Source organism: Trachurus trachurus (genome assembly GCF_905171665.1).
Source record: "Trachurus trachurus genome assembly, chromosome: 1".
NCBI classification, from domain to species: Eukaryota; Metazoa; Chordata; class Actinopteri; order Carangiformes; family Carangidae; genus Trachurus; species Trachurus trachurus.
The window spans coordinates 28,848,290-28,871,251 of record NC_139891.1 but is presented as its reverse complement, the minus strand read 5'-3'; the positions used below and the strand labels follow the sequence as shown (position 1 = coordinate 28,871,251).

The following is a 22,962-nucleotide window of genomic DNA, read 5'->3' as shown; positions in this document are numbered from 1 at the left end:
TCAACATCTTTATTATGAAGTACCTTTTTAAAAGAAATGTACAAGTGGAACCAGCACAGTGACATCTTGGCGTTTACCTTTGAAAAACAGAAACACCATGGACATGTGGTGCAGGTCTGAAGACACGTATGAAATGGTAATGTACATATTTACAGCAGAGAGTCTATCAGAACAGAAGTGAGCAAGCATGACTGCGGCTAAAAAATATAACGGGACCGACTGAAAAATAAAAAAAACTTGCGTTTAAAAAGCATGGATTGGTTCAATAAACATATTTTTTGAGAGATAACATGATAAAGGCACTGTTTCACACAAATCGACAACACGACAGACGCGCTTGTTTGTTTTTGTCCATCAAATCATAATCACAAGAAACAACTCTTTAACAAATGTGTCATTTTAACTGTCCCTGGGCGATCCAACAAAACAGGTAAAATATATCAGAGGGCCATAGCATCTTACACATAGACATTAAAACAAAATAGATAATTCAACTTGTCAGGAAAACATTCCTTATAAAGAACATGCTTGGTGATTATTAAAATTACATTTTTTTTTATAAACAAATACATATCTAAATTTAAAATTTTATATTGAAGGCAAAATGTGTTGAAGTAAGGACAAATGTTTTATGATCCTATGTTTCCCTTACTGGGCTAAAAAACAAAAAAAAAAACCAGGACAAATTGTAGTCGACATTCCTGCAACAAGACCTTTTCTGTAGGACCCCTTAAGTTTGATGAACACATTCAGTTAACTAGAAAACACAAAACACAACACTCAGACCAGGAGTTGGAGATCCGCACTGAAGGTTTAGACTCTGGCAATGATGACGTTGACAAAATTGATGAAGGGGTTTCCTTTGAGGATATAGCGGGTAAAAGTTTTTAAAAAGTCAGATTACATTCAGCTTACATAGCTGGTGTGCCGTCAGTGCAGTGTACGTTGTGTTTTTTAATGATTGTGATGTAATGGTACCGCGGCGATACTGCTGTACTCCAGTGATGTTGAGAGGCAGAAAAAAGGAAGAGTTTGACGTTGGTTTGGAAATTAACTTCATTTTTTTTGTTGCTTCCTTTATGAAACTTTAATAAGATGACCGACATTGTGTCCGTACATTAGATAAGAAACCGCAGCCAACAGCCTGTTAGCTTTAGTTTAGCATTAAGGCTAAAAAACAGAGTTGAATCAAAATCATTTTCTTGCAGAAAAACTCAACACTCTCTCGTCTCATTTCCTAAATTGGGAGAATGTGCTGCTTCTTAAAGAAATATCTTTAATCTTTTAAATTAACAAAGCAATTAAGAAAAAGTTTAGCTTTAGGAAAGTTTGTTCATATATATATAAAAAAAGGACTTCTCTCTTGGTATTCTCTTGAAATACTTGGCTATTTGATCATGAAAACAATCAGTAGTTGCAGGCCTAGTTTACTGACCCACCTGCCTGCTGTGGGCTTCACATCTGCTGCACAGCTGTATGTCTGTATTTCCTCACCCCAAAAGCTCAGCGAGGAAACAAACAAGCACATTTCTCAAACTGTCAAACTCCTCCTTTAGGATTAACTCCAGATTTTAAAAACTCAATTTTTGGGGGAATCTGCAAGAGGAAGGAAGAGATTCCTTTCTGCTCATGATGAAAAGGAGATAAAAAGAAGCACATTTACATTTGATACTCGTAGACTTGGGACTGCACAGACACACGCATGTAAGCGCACGAGGGGAGGGGGGACGGGGGGGGGTTACATTATGCTCTTTGGCTGAGTTCAGACACACAACGACCGACACGGCCTCTCACACTCACCGACGCGCTTCAGAATAAGCATCATAGATAGTTAATGGCACTGGCCGGGCAGGCACCTCGACTGAGCTCCGAGTTCTGTACACAGGCTCGAGATATAAGCAGAGAAAGATACGTAACGCGAGGGGACAGTGTGTGTGATCCGTTTGGGCAAAGACGACACACCTTTAGTGTGCACTCCTCTTTTCTTTTTCTCGTGAGGATTTCTGAGGATGGAAATGAAAAGTTACCCTATGGTTTTAGACTCTTATCGCGCAGGTGAACAACAGAACTGCACACTCAAAAAAAAAAAAAAAGAAACAAAAAAAAGGTAAACAGTACAGAACTGAGGTGCGTGGATGTGGATTAGAGGAAAGAAACAAAAACAAAAACAAAACAAAAAATGGCTGCGCTGACGTTGACTAATGAGCTAGCTTCAAAACATACACAATAATACAAAAATTAAGTTGAGATATGACGAAATTAGGCTGCATTAGTAAGTAACAGTACCTGCCTTGTACATACACAATTCAAATAAAATGAAAACAAGTAGCTAGGGGGATACTTGTCTTATCAAAAATATGTAGCTTTGGTAAACAAGTTATGTAGAGAACTGTTGTCTGAACATGTTGATGTGAGAGAAGATCACTACATGACATCTAGGAATCAAGGGTGAGAAAGTTTCTCCGTTTTTTTTCTTTTTTTGAGGCTATGAAGTCAGTGAGAGGAGAAGCAGGCGAAAAAAGTTCCACTCCCCCCCTCCTCCTCCTCCCTCCCCCCCAAAAAAACCTCTGTCCTCTCCCCTTTGTCACCAGCTGATGAGGAACAGAGACAGCAAAAGGCAGCGAGACGACTCCCGAATGGAAACAAAACAAAAAACGAAAAAAAAAAAAAAAAAAAAAAACTGGTTTCTTGACTGTCCCGAGCACCGATTGAAGAGTTTCCGTGGTAATGTAGCAGCATCGTTATGGTCTGCGGAGGACAGGCTCCTCCGAAGCAGAAGTGGAAGACTACTTTTTATCCTCTCCTCCTCCTCCTCCTCCTCCTCCTCCTCCTCCCCCCCCCTCACCCTTTTCCCATCCATCGCAGTGGAAGTGGAAGACTGGTCAGACATCAGGTTTTAAACAGCTTTCCTCCTCCGATATCCACAGTGGAGACAAGACAGGTGAAATAATTTATGTTCCTTCCTTCCTTCCTTCCCTCCCTCCCCTCCCCACCTCCCTCCCCTCTTCGTTTCCTCTGGCCGAGCTTCTTCGCTTGATGTGGGTTTGATCCAGGAGCCGACGCAGACGTCCAGATATTCAGTTTTAAAAAAAACAACAACCACCTCCTTTTAATACTTGAGCTTCTACCATGCAGCGCAAAACCTCCCCCTCCTCCGTCACTCCCCCGCTCTCCGTCCATCTTTCTACTTTCTGTCGTTTCATTTTTCTCCAATCCGACCTGAATGTTCTCTTCCGATCTCCTCTCTTCCGAATGATGTTATTTGTGTTTTTATTTGTAATCTTTTTTTTTTTTTTGTAATTTTTGTTCCGTCTTCCTGTTTTCCAAAAAAACAAAAAGATTTTCAGTCAACCTTCTCCACCTTCCCGATGATCTTCTCCTCGAAGATGGGCAAGATGGCGTCATCGTCACGAACTTCCTCGAACACCACACCACAGTCGAACTCGTCGCTCACCTTCTTGAAGTAGAACCTGCACATGAGAGAGAAGTCATTAGTTCTCAGGTACAATTATCTATATGACAGTAACAATCAATAGGATAATCTGCTCCTCTAAGTTTAACTAGAGGGGTCAAACTCAATTTTCACATTGAAATGTTGATTTGTCATGTTTACTTCTATTTTTGATGCATTATAGGGCTGAATAAGAATAATAAGATAAGAATAACTTTATTCATCGCAAATTAATTTGTCAAAATGACAATTCAATATTCCTTTCTATTAATATTCATCAATTTGTTTTGATTAACACAACAAAATTTCAAGTACAAGTAGATTACAATCCTTCTATAACAGTCCTGGCCTATAAATCATATTCTGAAGATGTTAATATAGCAAAACAAACATAAATCCAATAAAGCCATAATCTTATTATTTATGAAATTAAATTAAATTTAAAAATGACCATTCGAACTGAAATTGAGCTTCTTATTTCAATTAGGGGTGTGTCAGTGTACACGTGTAAACGTTTACATGGAATGAAACAGTTAATAAAAATCCCTAAAGGATACACGCAATTTCCGATGGACACTACCGTGTACACGTTTCAACGGAAAGCACTGCACAGTTTACACATTGTGTACATATTTTAGTACACGTTCACATCCCTAATTTCATTATCTGCCAACATAATATTAATTATTATAATAATGATTATGTTACATTATTATGTCTGTTTAAGAGCCACACTGAGTAACTCGGTGACTACAAGCACATATTTAATTTGCTTAATGGTTTTGCTGCCACTGATCAATATGGAACAATATATTGTGATTAAAATATTTTGCAATATCGCCCAGCCTTTTATCACACCACACACTAATACATCCCCTGTTCTGTCTTTGGAGAAGTGCTCCCTTTGACAGTTGTCATTTGTTCCTTATTTTGTCCATTTATCTGTTTATTCCTCTCTCACACCTAGAAGTCCGATTTAAAGATGTGCAGTCTATAGCTCTAACTTATGAAATAACATCTTACATGCTAAGACATTAAGATAAATTCATCATAGAACAAAGCAAACATGTTGTTCTTGTTTTTAAAGGGACAACGAGGAGTTTCTATTTGGTTATAAAAAAGTCTCACGTTAATGTGGATGAATCTCCGCTACCCACACTTGTTAATGGGCCCATTTTCGATAAATATATCGTTTTGTCTCTATCGTTATTTTGTTATTATTAGTGGTGGTGGAAATGCTGGGCGAGCCGACCGGCGTTTCCTTACTTTCGGTTTTGTGGCGAGTCATGAGAATAACGCAGCCGAATCGCCGTTTATGGTCGGAACAACGACGGTATGTGATCGTCTTCGGACCTCTGACTTTAATTCTTTATGAATGAAAACATGAGTCCGTCTTGCGCCGGTCAAAGAATTTCACGGTGTGCGCGGAGGCTCATAAATGTAGTGTGAAAACACTTCGCTTTTCCAAAACTCCTCGTTGTCCCTTTAAACCAGGCCCACTCCAGGCCTCAATGGTTTTGCACTAGAAGTACAGTATGTGCAGTACTGTACTTCATGTCACTCAGATGTCGAGTGGACGCACTTACAAATAAACAGCGTCCCTTTCTGTTTACATTATAATTCTTATCTCATGAACCCGTACATTAGTCAGTTTTCATATCAGTGCATCAGCTGTTCTCACCTGTAGTGGCCCTTTTTGGTAAGCAGCTCCTTGAACTGGCCCAAAGTCACCACACGGCCTTTGACTGACGTTCTGTACGGGATCGGCTCTCCACAGAAGTAGTAAGCCACCGTCATGTTCTCACACACTTGGCGCTTTCCAGACTTATGCCTGAACGAGAAGGAGATTTATGTCACAACAGGAACATATACACACAAACAGCCCCAGGCAAAGGCCACCGAGGAACACGTAATGTTCTGTTGCTGCGTATTGTATTGTATTTATTAGCACATGGAAGATATATAAAACAGCATATTAAAAAGTGGAACAACAACAAAAAACATACAAAGTATACAGTAGATAAGGCAAAGCAGGAGAAACCAAAAAAAAACCCTAAGGGCTTGTCAATTGGTTCCTCCTAAAGATAAACATTCAACATAAATTTAATTTACAGTAATGTCAAGAACAACATAAAACAATTAGAAGAGAGAGAGAGAGAAAATCAATATTGTGTGGTGAAAATATGTGGATTATGCATTGCTCAACTGGGCCAATAGAAAGTGAATTATTTGTTTCTTAAATGAATTTATGCTTGTGCAGTTTCTAAGGTGAATTGGTGATGAATTCCAAAAGTGCGGACCTCTAAATCTAACTGAGAAAAAGTAGATTTGAAAAAAGTGTGATGAAGATTATTTGCTGACCTAGTGTTTAAAGTATGAATCTGAGAAGTGAACTGATATACAGTTTGGAAACAGATTGGAAGTAACTTGTGAATAGATTGATAAACAAAAATACATACGTATTTGAAAAGTATTTACAGCAAAAATAGGAAGAATACTCAGGGATTGAAACCGGGGTGTGGACCTAGTGAGTCTGTTTTTGTAAAGTGAGAATGCGTACATCAACATCTAACGTTATTCTGTATACATCAACTCTGCCCCGACGTCTCACCTCTGCTTGGCCTGCTGTAGTGCATTCCTCCTCCTCTCCTCCTCCAGCCTCCTCCTAGCCTCCTCCAGCTGGGTGAGGGGGTTGGGAGCCGGGTTGGGGGGCATGGCCGGGTCCTGGATGAACGGGTGCGAGGGCTGGACCTGGGTGGACGACGAGCCGGGGATGGCGGTGGACACCGACGAGGGGTTGTTGCGCAGCTGGGCGGAGACCCAGGGGTGCACGGCGCCGGGCCGCTCCACCGAGGTGGGACGCGGCGACTCGCTGCTGGTTCCCGTTCTCCTGGAGCTGCTGGTGCTGCCGCTGGAACGACCACACGCAGAGACAGAGAGAGAGGATGAGTGTCAAAGGACTTGACTAAATATATACAGACAAAAGCACTGAACCTACTGACCTCAGGCTGATTTACTGCTCCTCAAATAATCAATGAAAACAAAGCATTTACATACATTTGTTATGCAGCTGGATTCATTTGACTTCACTTGAACCCACAATGGGGATGACACTGTGCATGAATATTATCTCCATGATAAGACAGAGCTAAAATATGTATTTTGGCAGACAAGTTAGTGATCATGGTCACACATTTAGCAGCTAAAGAACAAGAGATTTCCCTCAGGTTTTCTTCCTCCTCAGGTGGAGGCAAACACAGCCGAAAGAGAAGTGAACGCTGGACTTGTAATGTGTCAGTCAGTACGTTTACATGAAAAACAAAGTATGTCCTTAAATTACTCCGAGTATAACCGGGCGACTAAAGTGCATGTAAACGCATTAATCCGACTTCTCCAGATCCAACTAAAACATCCAGATGATGTGATTGGAAAATAGTTTTCTTCTTCATGAAGATGCCTTAATCTGACTGAAACCAGACAATGCATGTGCCCATGTGTCACAACAGTAGAGACGCACAAAGTGAAGCATAGAAGCCGGACTGAACCCGGCCAAACAGAACGGTAGAACAATCGATAGAACAAGAGATAGATAGAACAATCGATAGAACGATCGATAGCAGACAGACAGATAGATAGATTTATAAAATAGCGCCTGGGCTGATGGGTCGGGACCGATTAAGTGCATTTCATGAAGTGCAACCAGCAAGAAAAAGTGTTTTATTGGAAAAAGGCCCGTGGACCGACCCAACCAGAGTCATTTGTGTAAATCTTCAGCCCCGACCGGTTGGGAACTGTAGTTGCGAACTCTAAGTTATTTACAGTATATCCAGTTATTTACTGGGTGACAAAGAAGTAGTCCACGGGGCGGTGTTTGGCTCAGTTGGTGGAGCACCCGCCCCATGTGTAGAGGCTATAGCCCTCACTGCAGGCGGCCCCGGTTAGAGTCCCGCGTCGGACGGCCCTGTCCTGCGTGTCATTCCCCCCCTCTCTGCCTCCCATTTCCTGTCACACTCTGAACTGTCCTATCTAATAAAGGCACGAAAAGCCAAAAAATATACTTAAAAAAAAAAAAAAAAAGTAGTCCAGAAAAAGGAGTCCGTATGAAGCCGCTGAAACGACGCATATCGCCACCTATGTTCAGGAGAACCTGCTGCATGTGAACTGGGACAAGGGCAGAACTGCCACGGGACGCCCAATTCTTAGCTGTTCATGTAAACACACTGATTTTGACAGCGTAAAATGATCACGCCATTCATGAAATAATTTAACTATATATTATCTTTTTAAAAAAGACTAAACATTCAGTTCTTCACTTTCAAAACTGTCTGTTTGTCACTGGACTCACCCGTGGGAGCCCTTCCTCTGTCTGTCTCCGTCCATCATCCACTGCAGGATCTTCTGGTTTCTCTCCAGATCCTCCAGCTGCACCTGGGTCTCCACGCCGCGGCCGGGCTCCTCTCCTTTACCCGACGTCTCCGAGGTCTTCTTACAGCCTCGCCGTGACAGCGTGCTGCCTTTACTACTGCAGAGCAAACAGACGACACAAACTTGAAGTCATCTGAGTAACACACAGCTCGTATAAAATGTTTCAGCGACACAAACGTTACGAACGCACTCTCTCTCTCTCCGTGTCTCTTACCTGTAGCCCATCCCCTCCAGCGTGCTGGCTCCGGCCCCGTCGGCGTAGTTACGCGTTCTCCCTGGATACTGGCCGGCCGGGTCTCCTCCGTTCCACAGGAAGTTGGGCTGAGACCTGGAGCCCGCCTCCTCCTGTCCCTCTCGTCCTCTGTGGTGGTACAGCTGCTTGTGGTGATGCATACCTGCCACCACACCAGACGGAGATCCGTTAGCGACACGTTCACACAAAAGCACTTTTCTTGAAAAATCATTATGCAGGACATTTTTTTTTAGCTGCTACAGTCTGACAGACATGTTATCACACCAGGGCTCTGCAATGAGACGATCTCCAATTGAGATCGCAATACATTTTTGATTGATTTCTATTATCTGCTATGGTCACATTTCCTCAGGAATAAGTGCGACAGCCGCCTGTGCCTGTCACTGTGCCGTCTGATACACCTCCTCCTGTCGTACGCCTGTATAGTTTGTTGTTTGAGCAGCTGCAGCTAAAGATTAAGTAAAAGTCGTTTGCCTCGGGTCGTTATGACAAGAAGCCTGGCAGTGTGGTGTCAGAGCGACCGGATGATGCGATGGTTAGAAAAGTTGAGGAGAAAACTCTGACTGTGAAAACACGGGAGCTGCTCGTGATGTTTATTCTGCGGTAACGCGTCTCATGTGTTGGCTCATCTACACAATCTATCTAACACAAAGAACATGCGCTAAGGCTCCCGTAGATGCAGGTTTACAGTGTGTGTGTGTGTGTCCGGTGTGGAGCTCTACGCACGCACGCACACACACGGAGCGTCGCATCAGAGCGGTGAAGTGAAACAACAACCTGCAGATCACCGTGAAGGCTGCTTGTCGTTAACGAGTCAGGACAATAAAACTGTAAACTGAGTAAAAAGCTAAATATTCATCAACAACTTGTTCAAATAAATAGAAAGACCAGAGCCTCATGGTCATGTGATAGACACATTTATCTTAAAGCTGATGATTGGTAGAAAAAAAGACAACAATGCTCCTCGAACTGGCAGCATCAGCAAAAAATACAGATCATGATAAATATCAAGAACTGATCAATATGGAAAAATATATCGTGATAAAATAATTTGCACCCATCTCCCAGCCTTATATCGTCACCAAACACTAATACATCCCCTGTTCTGTCATGCTTTGGAGAAGTGCTCTTTTTGACAGGTGTCACTTGTTCCTTATTTTGTCCATTTATCCGTTTATTCCTCTCTCACACCATAGAAGTCTGATTTAAAGATGTGCAGTGGCTCTAATTCATGAAATGATCTCTTACATGCTTAGAAATTATGACAAATGTATCATAAAACAAAGCAAACATGTTGTTTTTGTTTTTAAACCAGGCCCACTGCAGCTCTGTGCTAATGATCCAACACTGAAAACACTCATCACCTCAAAGTCAAACAGACAGAGCTCTGGTAGCCGATGTCACGATGAGATAAAACATTTTCCAGGACAAGTTTTCTATTTTCTATGACTGGAAAATCAATCAATGATTTTCCAGGTTTTCCAGGAAGCATGTGAACCCAGACTGCCACCACGGATTCAACTAACACATTACTCCAACACCTAAAAAACCCAAATCTCTCCAACGACAGCTCACTGTGACTCGTGTTTCATATTAGCTCTTTAAAGCCAATTTGTGTTTCTCTACCTCGAAGGCAAAAACAGGTGATACTCCATCGTTTTCACTTAGTCAACAAAACTGCATTACAGGACCAATATAATTAATTGATCCCACTAACGAGTAGTTGGTGTGTGTGTGTGTGTGTGTGTGTGTGTCTGTTCTGCTGAGACACACTGTTGCTTTCACAGTGTGACATGTTTCTTCATTAGGCCCCGTGCTGCTGCTGTAAATAGACACTGGAGCGAATGTGCAACTTCCATCTGTTTGTGTGACATTCGCCAAGAACATTTTCAGCTATATATTTTGTTAATTGTGACAATGTGTGATAATATAATATAATATTACAATTACCGCAAATTCTCAAATAAAAGCCGAGTCTCAAATAGACTCCGGTCTCCTGTAGTGGGTGTAACGGGTCTGAGCAAATAAAAGCCGTTTCTCAATTAGAAGCCGGGTCTGTTTCTATTTTCAGCCAAGTCCTTGTGAGTGTACAAAACCTCTCGAAGCCCGCGATCGCCTGTTTGAGCACTTTCTAAGCTGCTACAGTTCTCAACCGGCCTGAAATTTAAAGGGATAGTTCAACATTTTGGCAAATTGGCCCATTGCCATGTAGTCTTAGCAGTAGGTTTGTTACCTTTAATTGTCAGTGCAAGCTATTTTTAGAACGGCGGAGCAGAGACGCGAGCTGCTCAGAGCTACGCTACGGAGGCTAATGGGATTTCTTGGTTTTCCTCATTAAACTCATCAAATACACAATCCAACAACTCCAAAAACGCTCTGGTGGACAAGTTGTGACCTGCACATTCACCACACTATGAGATAATAACGGAGCGTTACGAGTTGTTTTCAAGGTAAATGCAGAGACTGCTTGCTGAAAAACTGCCCCCAACAGGAACGTGCATCAGTGGTTTTGCATGAATTTACCTCTAAAACAACTCTGTCTCGTAACGTTCTGTTATTATCTCATAGCGTGGTGAATGTGCAGGTCACAACTTGTCCACCAGAGCGTTTTTGGAGTTGTTGGATTGTGTATTTGATGAGTTTGATGAGGAAAACCAAGAAATCCCATTAGCCTCCGTAGCGTAGCTCTGAGCAGCTCGCGGCTCTGCTCCGCCGTTCTAAAAATAGCTTGCACTGACAATTAAAGGTAACGAACCTACTGCTATGACTATAGGGATTATGGCAATGGGCCAATTTGCCAAAATGTTGAACTATCCCTTTAATCAGTGCTGATTAAATCTTCTAAAATGAAAATAACAATTTTTTGAAATGATGCTTCAGGGTTCAGACTCAGCCGCCTCCCCCTCCACCTCCTCCACCTCCTCCTCCTCCTCCTCCTCCTCCTCAGCCTCTTACCTTTGACCCCAGCAGCGGGCAGACTGTGCCCCGCCCCTCGGTGCGGGGGGTAGTGAGGCGGTCCGGTCCCGCCGTCGGGTGAGCGCGACGACTTGGGAGGAGTGTGTCGGCCCCCTGCTCCTCCTGCTCCTGCTCCTCCTGCTCCTCCTGCTCCTCCTAAGGTGCTGTTGGTTGCCCCCGGCGACTGGCAGCCCGGCGTCTTCATCACGCGCGACACGTGCTCGTCCAAGATAGACTCCGGGTCGTCGTCGTGGGAATCCTCCATGGCGACCAGGCCGCCGTAAGTGGTGACTGTCGCCGTGTTGGCAGTGGTCTCTGAGTAACGGGCGCCGTAGAGAGGTGGGAACGACGAGGGGAGGGGGAGTGGTATGCTATGAGAAGACATGGAGGTTGTCATGGAGATGTCAGCATCGTCCCCCTCTTCTTCCTGTTGGGAACAAACAGAGACAAACGTTTTATTTTAACATTGTATAAAACATGAGACTAATGATGTAAAATGTGTCCAAGATAATTTCAGTATCAGTATGATAAACAGTAATGTTGTGACAGTTTGCATGAATTAAATTCAACCTTTATTCGCATTAGAGCCGCAACAATTAATCGATTCATCAAACAATAATCAATTATTAGATCAATCATCAGCTATTTTGATAATCTGATAATCTGTTTGGGTAGTTTTTTAAGAAGAAAATAGTCAAAATTATCTGATTTCAGATTCTTAAATGTGAATATTTCTGGTTTCTTTGTTCCTTTATGACGATAAACTGAGTCTCTCTTTGGTTTGTGGACAAAACAAGACATCTGAGGACATGGTTTGGGAAACACTGATTGACATTTCTTTGACCAAACAACTAACCGATTAATCAGTTTAAATAATCGACAGATTAATCGTTAATAATAGTCGTTAGTTGCAGCCCTAATTTGCATACTGTACAGCCCACTCATGATACAAGACATAAGAGTAGTGATGGTGGCGTTCAATAATTACACCAGTTTTCAGTGAAATATTATGTTTCCTTCTGCGTTAAATATATCATCAAATTCTACAGACGGAAATTTGCTTAGACAAACTTTATGTAATGTAAAGTATTTGGCTTTTTCTTATTTAAAAATAAAGTGACATCATTGAACAACACTAACAGCCTGTTGTTAAGATTCCCTGTCTGTTTAATGCTGCGTTATTTAAGAAAAACATAATATAAAAACAAAACACACTAATTTCTCTTGTGTTTTTTCAAATGATTTTGACAGAATTCATTATTCTGCTGCAGAATCTTCTCAGATTTCTACTAAACAGCTCATTTAGTTTTAAAACAGAGCATTTACAGCTTGTGTCTTGTGAGTTCAGACCGAGGCTGCAACACACCAAGGTTACATACTCGATATTTATATCCGAACCTGGATCAGCTGAATTAGGACTTTTTACATCACTGTTATTTATCATGTGCTTGTGGTTTCTGCTTTTGCAATACACCTGCTTTTGATTCTCATCCGTGATGTGAAAACACGAGATTTCCACACCGTCAGAGAAATATTACTATGAAGTGCACATCCTGGCCACATTCTCGGGGTTATAAAATCCCAGCACGGCATGGAGCCTCCCTCCTGCACGGCGGCTGAACTCGCCGTGAGCCGATTTGCCAACCGTAACGCACAGTTTCTCATTACTGAAGAAATAAACTGTCCAATTTCTCCATGTGACTTTCGCTCGTAATAATTCACAGAGCATTTTCTGAGGCAACGAGTGTGAATATCTGGAATGAATTACAGCTTCTTCTTCTTCTTCCTCTTTGGCATTGCCGCCCCATCGCATCATGAGAGGCACGTACAGTATGTTGTGCTGTTGTGCTGTTGTGCACTCACCAGTCGTACTCTCTTCAGCCTCTCTTCGAGTCTTTCCTGAGCCTCTCTCTCTCTGAGAACCGTCTCTAGCCTGCTGATTAGCTCCGCAGCAAACCTCTCAGGCTGTACGTGGATGTCCTTTGGCATGCGGTACGTGCGCTGCATGGAGACACGTCGACATAAAAAAAAAAATTAGAGGCCACAAATTCCTGCACACATCTGCTTCTGACACTGTAACGCCAAATCTGTGACATCTAGCACATATCGGATGAATACAAGGTAAAAACCATTAAATATCGCTGTAATAAGACCTAATAATGAGAATAGGTAACACTTTATTTTAAGGGGTCCTTGTTCCTGTGTATCTACCTAATTAATTACAGTGTAATTACCTATGTAACCGTATGTAATAACATGTACTTACATTGTAAATACATAGTGTATTTTGGTGTACTTACAGGTCCTTGTTACACTTGTAATAAGAAATGCCAAAGTGGCCTCTCTCTTTGCACAAGCATTTCTTATTACAAGTGTAACAAGGACCTGTAAGTACACCAAAATACACTATGTATTTACAATGTAAGTACATGTTATTACATACGGTTACATAGGTAATTACACTGTAATTAATTAGGTAGATACACAGGAACAAGGACCCCTTAAAATAAAGTGAGAATATAACTTATTTATATTATTATAATGAGCATTTATTATCTCCTACGGGTGCAATAACAGCACATGGCTCAACAAAAGGTGTGCATGTAGCATGAACAGCGTCCGTTTAACTCACAGGTATATGAGGTAGGGGCACACGTCCATTGGCTTTGGCACTTTCATTCATCTCCTTACGATGCTGCTTCCGGTATCTGTATGGAGGAATACCATCTCTGCACACACACACACACACACACACACACACACACACACACACACACACACACACACACACACACAAACAGCCATCAACACACACATCTTATAACAGCTCGTTCATTACAAACCGAGACACAGTGTCTGGTTTATTAATAACTACATTAACATTTAGACTGGATTATTCAAGGTGGTTAGTCTGTGTGTGTGTGTGTGTGTGTGTGTGTGTGTGTGTGTGTGTGTGTGTGTGTGTGTGTGTGTGTGTGTGTGTGTGTGTGTGTGTGTGTGTGTGTACTTACACACTGCTGTCGGTCAGCGACAGTGTGTCTGCATCACTCGACATGCTCTGCTGCTCACTGTCGTTGGCGCTGGTGGCTGGAGCGCGAGCATATCCCATGTTCGCGTAGTACGGGTTCACCGGCTCCCTCCACGGCCTGAGCGGGGGGGAGGAGACGGTTTATAATGAGGAGAACTCACAGGAAAATATAAACACATTCAATTTACTCACAGACAACTGGAGGAAAACTGGTCTGATCATTAATTTTTCTAAGATATTTAATACAATTTCAGTATCCAGGGCTGATCTAGGTACATGTTTGGTTTCTTCTGAGTCTGCATGTTTAATTTCTTGTCACTTTTAGCCATTTAAAATAAACAGAATAATGATTTTACCAACTTAGATATGTAATCTCAATGTAGTTTCATTCAGGACACAACAATATAGCTTGAAATTGATGCAATGAGTCAACCAGTGTGAAGGCTGAATTATCAACAGACGTCGATGTGCAGATGTTTTTGTTGTATTCAATAGATTTAATCTACTGTACTTGCTCCACTACTACGGTAAAATGTGACAACTCCACTGCACTTGTATATTTGACATGTATGAAAATAAACTGTTCATGCAATGACAAATATTGACGTAATTTCCTTTAAATTGTGTCAAAAGTAACATAGAATAAACAAAAATATTAAAAAGTCATCACTCTGAGTTACAGGAAATTACCTGTAACCCGTTATCAACACACACACACACACACACTAGGGGACTGCCTCTAAATTTCATATTGTGGATTATCATTGCTCTAGATTGCCAATACACGATGAAATTGCCAAGGAGGGGGCGGGGGTTACAGCCTTGGCACGTGTCTGACATCGATCACTACCAGTCAGCATGGCAGCCAGCACCGACTCCGCTGTGGCTTTAGTGGGGTGGCAAAGAAGAGTTTTTTGGGTTTATCTCAGATTGTTAATTTGCACTGAGGCCAAGATATTTCGTGTTTTAATAAACTGACTTGTGAATTATCCGAATATGATTGCATGTGTGGATTGTTTGCTTAAATAATTAGGAATAAGGATATATAGAATGATTTTACTGTTACAATGTCTTCTTTTTTGGGGCCTGGGCACATGGTTTTTTATTAATATATGATGAGCATTATGATTGGGTCTATATTGACATTAGATTGAATTATTGTGAACAAGGTTGTTGATTGCTCCTGCACTTCAAGACGCTGTCATTAACTTTTTAACCTGCAAAGGCGGCAGCGCTGCAACATTGTAGGAATTTATGAAAGTCCTTGTGAACATTTCAATACATTTCAACAAAATGTATTTGCAGGTACTCTATTGAACGACCCCGAAGCGTGAGCAAACGCAGCAGGGCCGACAGTGACACCCTGCGCGCTGAGAAGAGAGAAAAGAGAGAAGAGAGGAGAGAAAGTGGATTGTAGGTCTGTCACACATATACACACACATATACACACACACCTGTACTCCCTGCTGTCCTGCCTCCTCCTGCTGGGCGTGGCTCTCTGGGGCGCCGTGTGCATCAGCAGGCTGTGAGTCAGCCGACTTTCTGGTGTGTCTCCGCACTCCTCCTCATCCTTCTCCTCCTCCGCCTCCTGCGCTCCTCCTCCCCCACACCTGAGATCATCAGATTGGATACAATTTCAATTATCTCACCAGTAATTTGTCGGTGTGGGACCAAGCGACATTTCATTTCATTTATTTGTTTATTTGTAACGGGATCCTGCACATTCATGAACATACAAAATGTACAGTAAATATGCCAGATTTAGCGCTAAAGCTAATTTCCATCCACAGTCCCGCAGTTCACACTAAAAACAACATTTAGACAAGGACAAAACAAAGTACAACATGCTACAAATACAATATATCACACAGTGGTAGCTTCGGTCGGAAGGAGCAAGGAGTGGTACAATATTAAAGTGCATTTAATCGACAATAAGTGTCATAACGTGCTGGTTTTTACATCAAATCTTCAGGCATCGTCTCACCTCCACTCCTCGTCCTCGGCCAGCGTGGGTAAGTAACCCGGCACCGGCTTGGCTGCGCCCGACGAGGGGCTCTGGTCGCTGGGGTTGGGTTTGGGGCTCTCTCCTCCCGTCCGTGTGTACTCCAGGTACAGGTCCGACTTCAGGAACAGAGGGTAGGTGTTCTCCTCCATCATGGCCTGGATCTCCGTCTGGGCCTGGAACAAACACAAAAACACACACACACACACACAGTTAACACTGAATTTGGAAAGTCAAGGTTTTCTTCCCGTGCACCTGCAACCTGCAACAATCTGCAAAACCACCTGAAACTTACCACACTTTTATCATTAGGACAATTTATATCCATAACTGCATCTTATTTGACCTCCAACTGCTCCTGTTTTTAACGAGACTTCTCTGTTTTCAATTTGTCACTTTAATTTTTGGTATTTCAGATTTTGGATATGCTCATATATGTTTCAAACGTTTTGTGTTTTGTCTTGTCCTCAAATGTTTTGTGTTTTGTCTCGGCTATATTGTAAATGAGGTTGCTCCTCAATGTATTTCCGAGTTTAAATAAAGGTTATAATAAAAACATAGAAAAACAGAGTAGTTGTGTGCACATCCAGTCCTATTTTAGGCCAGGTGCTGGATAGTCGTAGGGTCAGAGAAATAGGTAAAAGAGAATATCCGCACACTGGATTAAGGCCCCCATATGTTTACTGGGTAAATGCAACGTTTCGATGCAACGTTTCTTGGTCGAAACGTTGCATTTACCCAATAAACATATGGGAGCCTTAATCCAGTGTGCGGATATTCTCTTTTTCCTTCACACACAGTGGTCACATGACGCCCAAATATGTAACAATCACTCCGCATCTTTGCCCTATAACATCATCAGCGCACAATTAAATCACGCAGGCACACTCCGTGATTTAATTGCGGCGGACAAACCCGTCATGAACTAAGTGTGTTAAAGGTTGTGACCCTTCCTGCTCTTCACGCCGCTCTGGATTTTTTTTTTTTTTTTTTTTTTTACATTTAAGTGCAAACACAAGCCACAATAATCACATAAGCAAACTGTTACCAATTAGAGAGCAACACAGTGAACCGAGGTAAACCCGCGTTTATGTAACCGACTACGCAGCTACTTTAACACCCAGCGCGGCGTAGAGGAGAGGAGGGTCAACGTGCACTCACTGCTCGACGCGCTTTTGCAACCCTTCGCCTCGTCTTTAAGGCGCCGGTGTTTTAATTAGGAATTCAATGTATTGACATTTGAACATCTTGCGGGGGAAACAGAATTAGAAAAGACAACGAAAGACAGAGAGAGGGAGAGATTGTGGAGTACAACTAAAACTGAAAACCAGCTTTGTTCTGCAGAGGTGATGAAGTGTGAAGCGCTGCAGTCGGACTCTGCTGATGAGACCTTTGATAGCAGCCTTTACACTTTTATGTGGGTCTGAACCGTAAGACTAAAAAAAAAAAAAACACGTCATATCAGAAGACAAAGCATCAAAAGGACCGGAGGGTGACAGAGGGTTCAGGTGGGTGAGCCAAAAAAACACGAAACTAAAACTGAATTTGGTCTCTTTTTTTTTGTGGTTTGGCTGCCAACGTTGGGGGAAAAAAACACACAAGAAAACATTCATCTGTACTTTTGAAGGCGACACATGCAGATTGACAACAGCAGTGTTTCCTCCAGGATTTTTTTAAAGAGTGGCGGCGAGGGTGGTCTGATCGACGGGGGGGGGGGGGGGGGGGGGGGGGTGCGCGGTGTGCGCGACCGGATCGTCGACTAGTCGCTGATGACATCATTCATATTTTTCCCATCATAACTAAAATCCCAGGAGGAGGGAAATGCTCTGCAACAATCTGTATTCACTGACTGACAGCTCACGCACAGAAATGAGTCCACAGAACAGCAGCTTTATAAACAACAAACTGTAAATCAGTTTGTTTTTTTGTAACATACAGGTGCAAAAGAAAATACTGTAGCTACTGTTCATTAAACAATTAGGGAGGAAAACGACACACAGGCCTCGTCACCATCACAGTCCTGCTCAGTCACAGTTTCACTCACAGTTTTTGTTTTTCCTGGTTGGTTGCTGCTGTTGTTGTTGTGCGCGACGTAAAGCTGTCGATAAGAGCGGAGTTTTTTTTTTTTTTTTTTAATTGCCGGCAGCCGGACACACTGCCCGCGGAAGCGGCAGTTTCTCCTGCTCTCTCTCTCCACGCCGGTCAAACATCGACCCGTCTGCTACTCGGTTTTCCACACACACACAGGTCTGTCTCTAGCGCTGTATGTAGCCTATGGATGTGTGTCTTGTGTGCAGACGCAACTGACAAATATTTATAGACGGACAAGCAAACTTATCATTTATTTTATTTTGAAAATTGACCGGATTCTCTCGCCTTTTCTGTGCCCACTTCCTGTCTGGTGGGCCTACGCGCTCGTTCTATCCAGCTTGACTGCGCTCGTATTTTTTTCATTCAGCGCACTCAGCTGTTGTTTCAAGCCGCTACTCTTGTAGCCTACTGTTACATGATCAGCGACTAGTCGACGTCAAGCTCAAAACGTCATTGTGGAGCAGGGGACTAGTCTGTGCAACCCCTAGTGGAAAACCTGCTTTACATTGTTTTAACATTAAAAAAAAAAAAAAAAAAAAATCATCATTCTGAAGGTGTGGCGGCTTTTATTTTGCCGTGGCGGTGCGCCACGATCAATTACATGTAGCGGAAACCCTGAACAGTATCCAGTATTTTAAAAACACTACTTAAGAAATTCTGCACTGTTTTTATATTTATACCTGCATTTGCACTGTCTGTAGAGTGTATTTGCAACCAATAGCTTTATTTGTTTTGTATTTTTTTTTTTTATTCTATTTTAACTTTATAATTAGTGCTCTTACTGTGTGCACTGTATGTGTGTACTGCTGCTGTCAACAGTGTGGATTTCCCCATTGTGTGATAAATAAAAGGCATATCTCATCTTATCTTATCTTACAACCTTTTTACAACCACGGCAACACGACTGAGAAGCTGAGAAAATCTTGCCGAGGTGCTCAGGTACAACGACTTTGTTTTGACTGCAGGTCCAGTTTTAGATCCAAGGCCGCAGGTTCCTGCCCCTAAAATTATCTCTCCAGCGGAGCGACGCTGCGTGTCGTCGAGTCGACACGTCTTTGACGGGCAACAACAGTTTCACAACATTTATCCTGCGCTGCAAAATAAATGATTTTCTCTAACTAATGCCGTACATTTTCATTATGAAATGAACACATATAGTCTGGACTAGGCTGAAATTAGATTAGGCCTGATTTTCAATTCATTCAAACCTCTGCTAAGTCTGGTTTGCATCAGTAACGATGGAAGCAGATGTGGCTTTCAAGTTCACGAAATGTTGAAGTAACAGGGCTCCAGACTGACTCTAAATAGCGGCATTTTGAGACGGCGCAAGTACATTTTCCATCTACTTGCGCATGTGCAACCAGTAAATTTGCTATTTTTCTTTTAACACGGGTGAAACATGGAAGAAGCGACTCAAAGACTCTCTCATTACCAGTGGCAGGCCAGTGTTTGCGGATCATGAATGAAAAGGTGAATAATGAGAGAAATGTGAATATTTGCTTTGTGAGTCAATTGATGGTGCGTACCCCCTAAATCTTCTGCTTAAAGGGATAGTTCACCCAAAATTTGCGCGAGATTTGGACGGACCAGGAAGAGGAGCTTCCGCTACAAACAAGCTTGAAATATAGACTTATTTAATTTTTTTCGGAACAATTTCGCATTTCGGGGCTTCAATACAAGGCGGACATTACATACGAGCAGCATGGAGGTATTTGGATGTTTATTGCTGTGTCTTTTTGTTACGAAGAAAAGTGGTATCCATTTGCAACCGTTATATGGACATGCACTGCTACGCCGAGACCCCCTGTACCTCAGAGAAGCCACGGAGGACTCTGAAACTTCTCCCAGCCCTTAGTCGACATGAGGGTGAGTAGATAATGAGTGCAATTTGAATTTTGGGTGAACTATCCCTTTAATATAATAGATATAACAGATATATAACTGTACTACGGTGGATTTATGTGCATTTAAACAAATGTGCACTGAGGAGAAGTGATTAAAGCTGTGAGGGAAGAAACACGATGTTCTCTGCCATCAACAACACCGACGGCAGAACTTGTTGGGTGTAAAAAAAAATACGATATGAATATTCAGATTAAGTGGCTGTGTTCTTGCCAGTCTGCACAGAAACGCTGCTTCGCCTTCACAGTTTGAACTTTCAAACATTTAGTCTGGCTTGGTCTGATATTATTAAAAGAACCAAGATGGACAGAATACAGTCTGTGCAAAATCGCTGACATCCTCTCTGTGTCTCCAACGTGCACGAGGACTCTTTACAAGCGTGAAATCAGCGCCGTCTTTACAATACATACCTGTTCGAACATGGCGGGGTCTGGATGCGGCCGTCCCACACAGTCTCTGATGAAGCTCTTGGTGGCCGCTTTGATCTGCCTGGAGACAATCCCGCTTCCGTCGACTATGTACTTCCTGTAGATGGCCTTGGCCAGCTTGCCCCTCTTCTCCTGGCTCGTCTTCCTGAACCCCGAGCAGGCGAACCAGAAGTCCAGCAGGTCCGCACACCCTTCCTGGCACAGGAAGTTTCGGAACAGCTGGATGCCTTCCTGGTCGTCCAGGAGCGAGTGGAGCGACTCGGCCCACTTCAGGTAAGGTGGAGTCGGAGACGCCGAGCCCTCGGGTTCGTACCCCAAGTCCAGATCGGGGCGACGCGGGGTCGCGGACGACGAGGAGGGCGTGTAGCTCGACGGATCCCCCATTTTCGATAACGAGGTCGACGGCGGGTAGCCCAGGGTTTGGGAGAGGGCGTTTGGACGGGTGTTGGCCGACTGGACCGGGGGATCCACATCGGAGCCCTCCTCGCCGGGAACCGGGGGCCGCGGGGCATCCTCAGTGAAGTGGGTAGGGCCACCGCTCAGAGAGGCCACGACCCCGCCGCCGCCGCCGCCGCCCCTGTACCCGATCCCATGTAATTCTCTGACAACACTCATGTCTCTGATTGCACAAGGCAGCGGTCAGATCTTCGCCTCGAGCAACGACTCTGCTGGCAAACGATTCACCCTGTGATGGAAAAGACACAAGAAAAAAAGCGGTTAAAGCTTTTGCAGCAGTGGGAGGCTGCACAAAGGAAATAAAAACACTATCACTAAGATGATGAAAAAACGACTGACTCATCTCTGGCTTCTCTCTGTGTCAGATCACTGACACACATCTACACACACATGCAGCACTACAGTCAGAAAATGAGATGTGAAACCCAGATAAATGAAACTGCACAGCACAGGAGATATGTGTGGATGAGATTAATCACAAAAGAAAAAAATAATGTTTATTAACTCAGCAATGCACGAAAGCTAACAAATATGTGTAATGTCTTAAAAATCAATAGTATCTTTACCATCAATGAACAAACACCAACCGAGACACCGGACAATAACAATAACATCATATTATGGATGCAAGTTTTTTTTGTCGTCAGTTTAACAGTGTTTTTAAAAAAGCCAGACACTGTGCAAACCAAAACTCACACTAATCCAGATTTTTTCTTTCTGTCTTTCTTCTTCTTTTTTTTTTTTTTACTAAACCAACCGACAAAAAAATAGCACCATGCTAACTAAGACAGCTAGCTGAGCCTCGTAGCAATGCCCACCACCGACACCAATGCCAGTGCCTTTAAAGTGAGAATCTCATTCATCTTGGCCTGCAAAGACGGTGGGGGGATGGGTACAGAAACAAACTCTACAACCAACCAACCAACCAACCAACCACACAAGACGGGCCTGCATGCAAAACACCTCCACACCACCGCCGCCGTCGCCGCCGCCGCTAGTAACGTACTTTGGACACATTTATTATTATCCGTGCGGCGCAAACTCGCACAAGAAGCGACGCCAAACTTTTCCAACTGCTAAACGCGATCAGATCCGCGCGATTTCACATCGATAAATCAATCAAACAAACAAAACAAGAAAGCGAGGGCACGTTTTCTCCACCACCACCACCACTATACCCCCCCACCAGCACCACTCTCTGCTGCTGGCCGGGCTGCACTGCACCGCTCTGCTAGTTTGGGGTTAGCTCGCTCGCTAACTGCCGAGCCGAGCTAGCTGGCTTTAGCTAAGGTGTGTTAACGTTCCGTGTTTTCCCAACAAAAGTGTCCGTCCTACCGTCTCTGAAAGCCCGATCCCCTTGATCCGCTGCATTGGGGATACTGGCGCGAACTGTGTGCTCCGAAACGCAGCATGTGGATAGCTTTTTTTAATATTAAATATTAACGAAAATAAACCCGTCGTCTTGCCCTTAACTCCCCATGGTGGCTGGTTTCAATAATACGGAGCGGAGAGAATACGTGCGTGCGTGCGTGCGTACGTGCGCGCCGACGCTGTGTGTAGCACGTTTGTAGATCCGTGACGTATAGACGCTACGCACAGTGACGCTAATTTAGCTTAGCTACCATAAAGCTATGAAAACATTAGACATTTATAAACGATTGAAAACCTCTGTATGATTATTTAAAACGAAAACCCCCTTTTTTTTTCTTTTCATTTCAATTGTTTAAATAGATGTAGGTCGAAATATGTATATTTTGTTTGATTTTTGGTTTCTTTGGTGTGTACAACATAAAAATAGTAGCCTATTTACTTTTTTTTCAGTTTTTATGTGTTTATGTACTTATTTTTCTATGACATTATGTTCTGTTTTTATTTATTTATTTTTTGTCTGTTTGTCTCTACAGTTGTTTGCTTTGTCTGTAAATGTTATTACCTTTATGTCTCCTTATCATTTTATGCAGATTTTGTTAC

At 42.9% G+C, this 22,962-nt stretch overlaps 1 protein-coding gene across 1 annotated transcript; it reads right to left on the bottom strand.

Moving 5' to 3' along the window:
- Nucleotides 1-18: 18 nt before the first annotated feature.
- LOC310992731 (axin-1-like) lies at nt 19-22,470 on the bottom strand. Its single transcript, XM_083980889.1, is given in 14 exon segments — nt 19-3,470; nt 5,133-5,282; nt 6,063-6,362; nt 7,797-7,973; nt 8,091-8,271; nt 11,085-11,511; nt 12,948-13,085; nt 13,717-13,813; nt 14,096-14,230; nt 15,567-15,722; nt 16,097-16,290; nt 20,518-21,105; nt 21,107-21,220; nt 22,327-22,470. Coding segments are annotated over 14 exon segments (2,820 nt in total). The 5' UTR covers nt 22,363-22,470; the 3' UTR covers nt 19-3,343.
- Between the last annotated feature and the right edge of the window lie 492 nt (nt 22,471-22,962).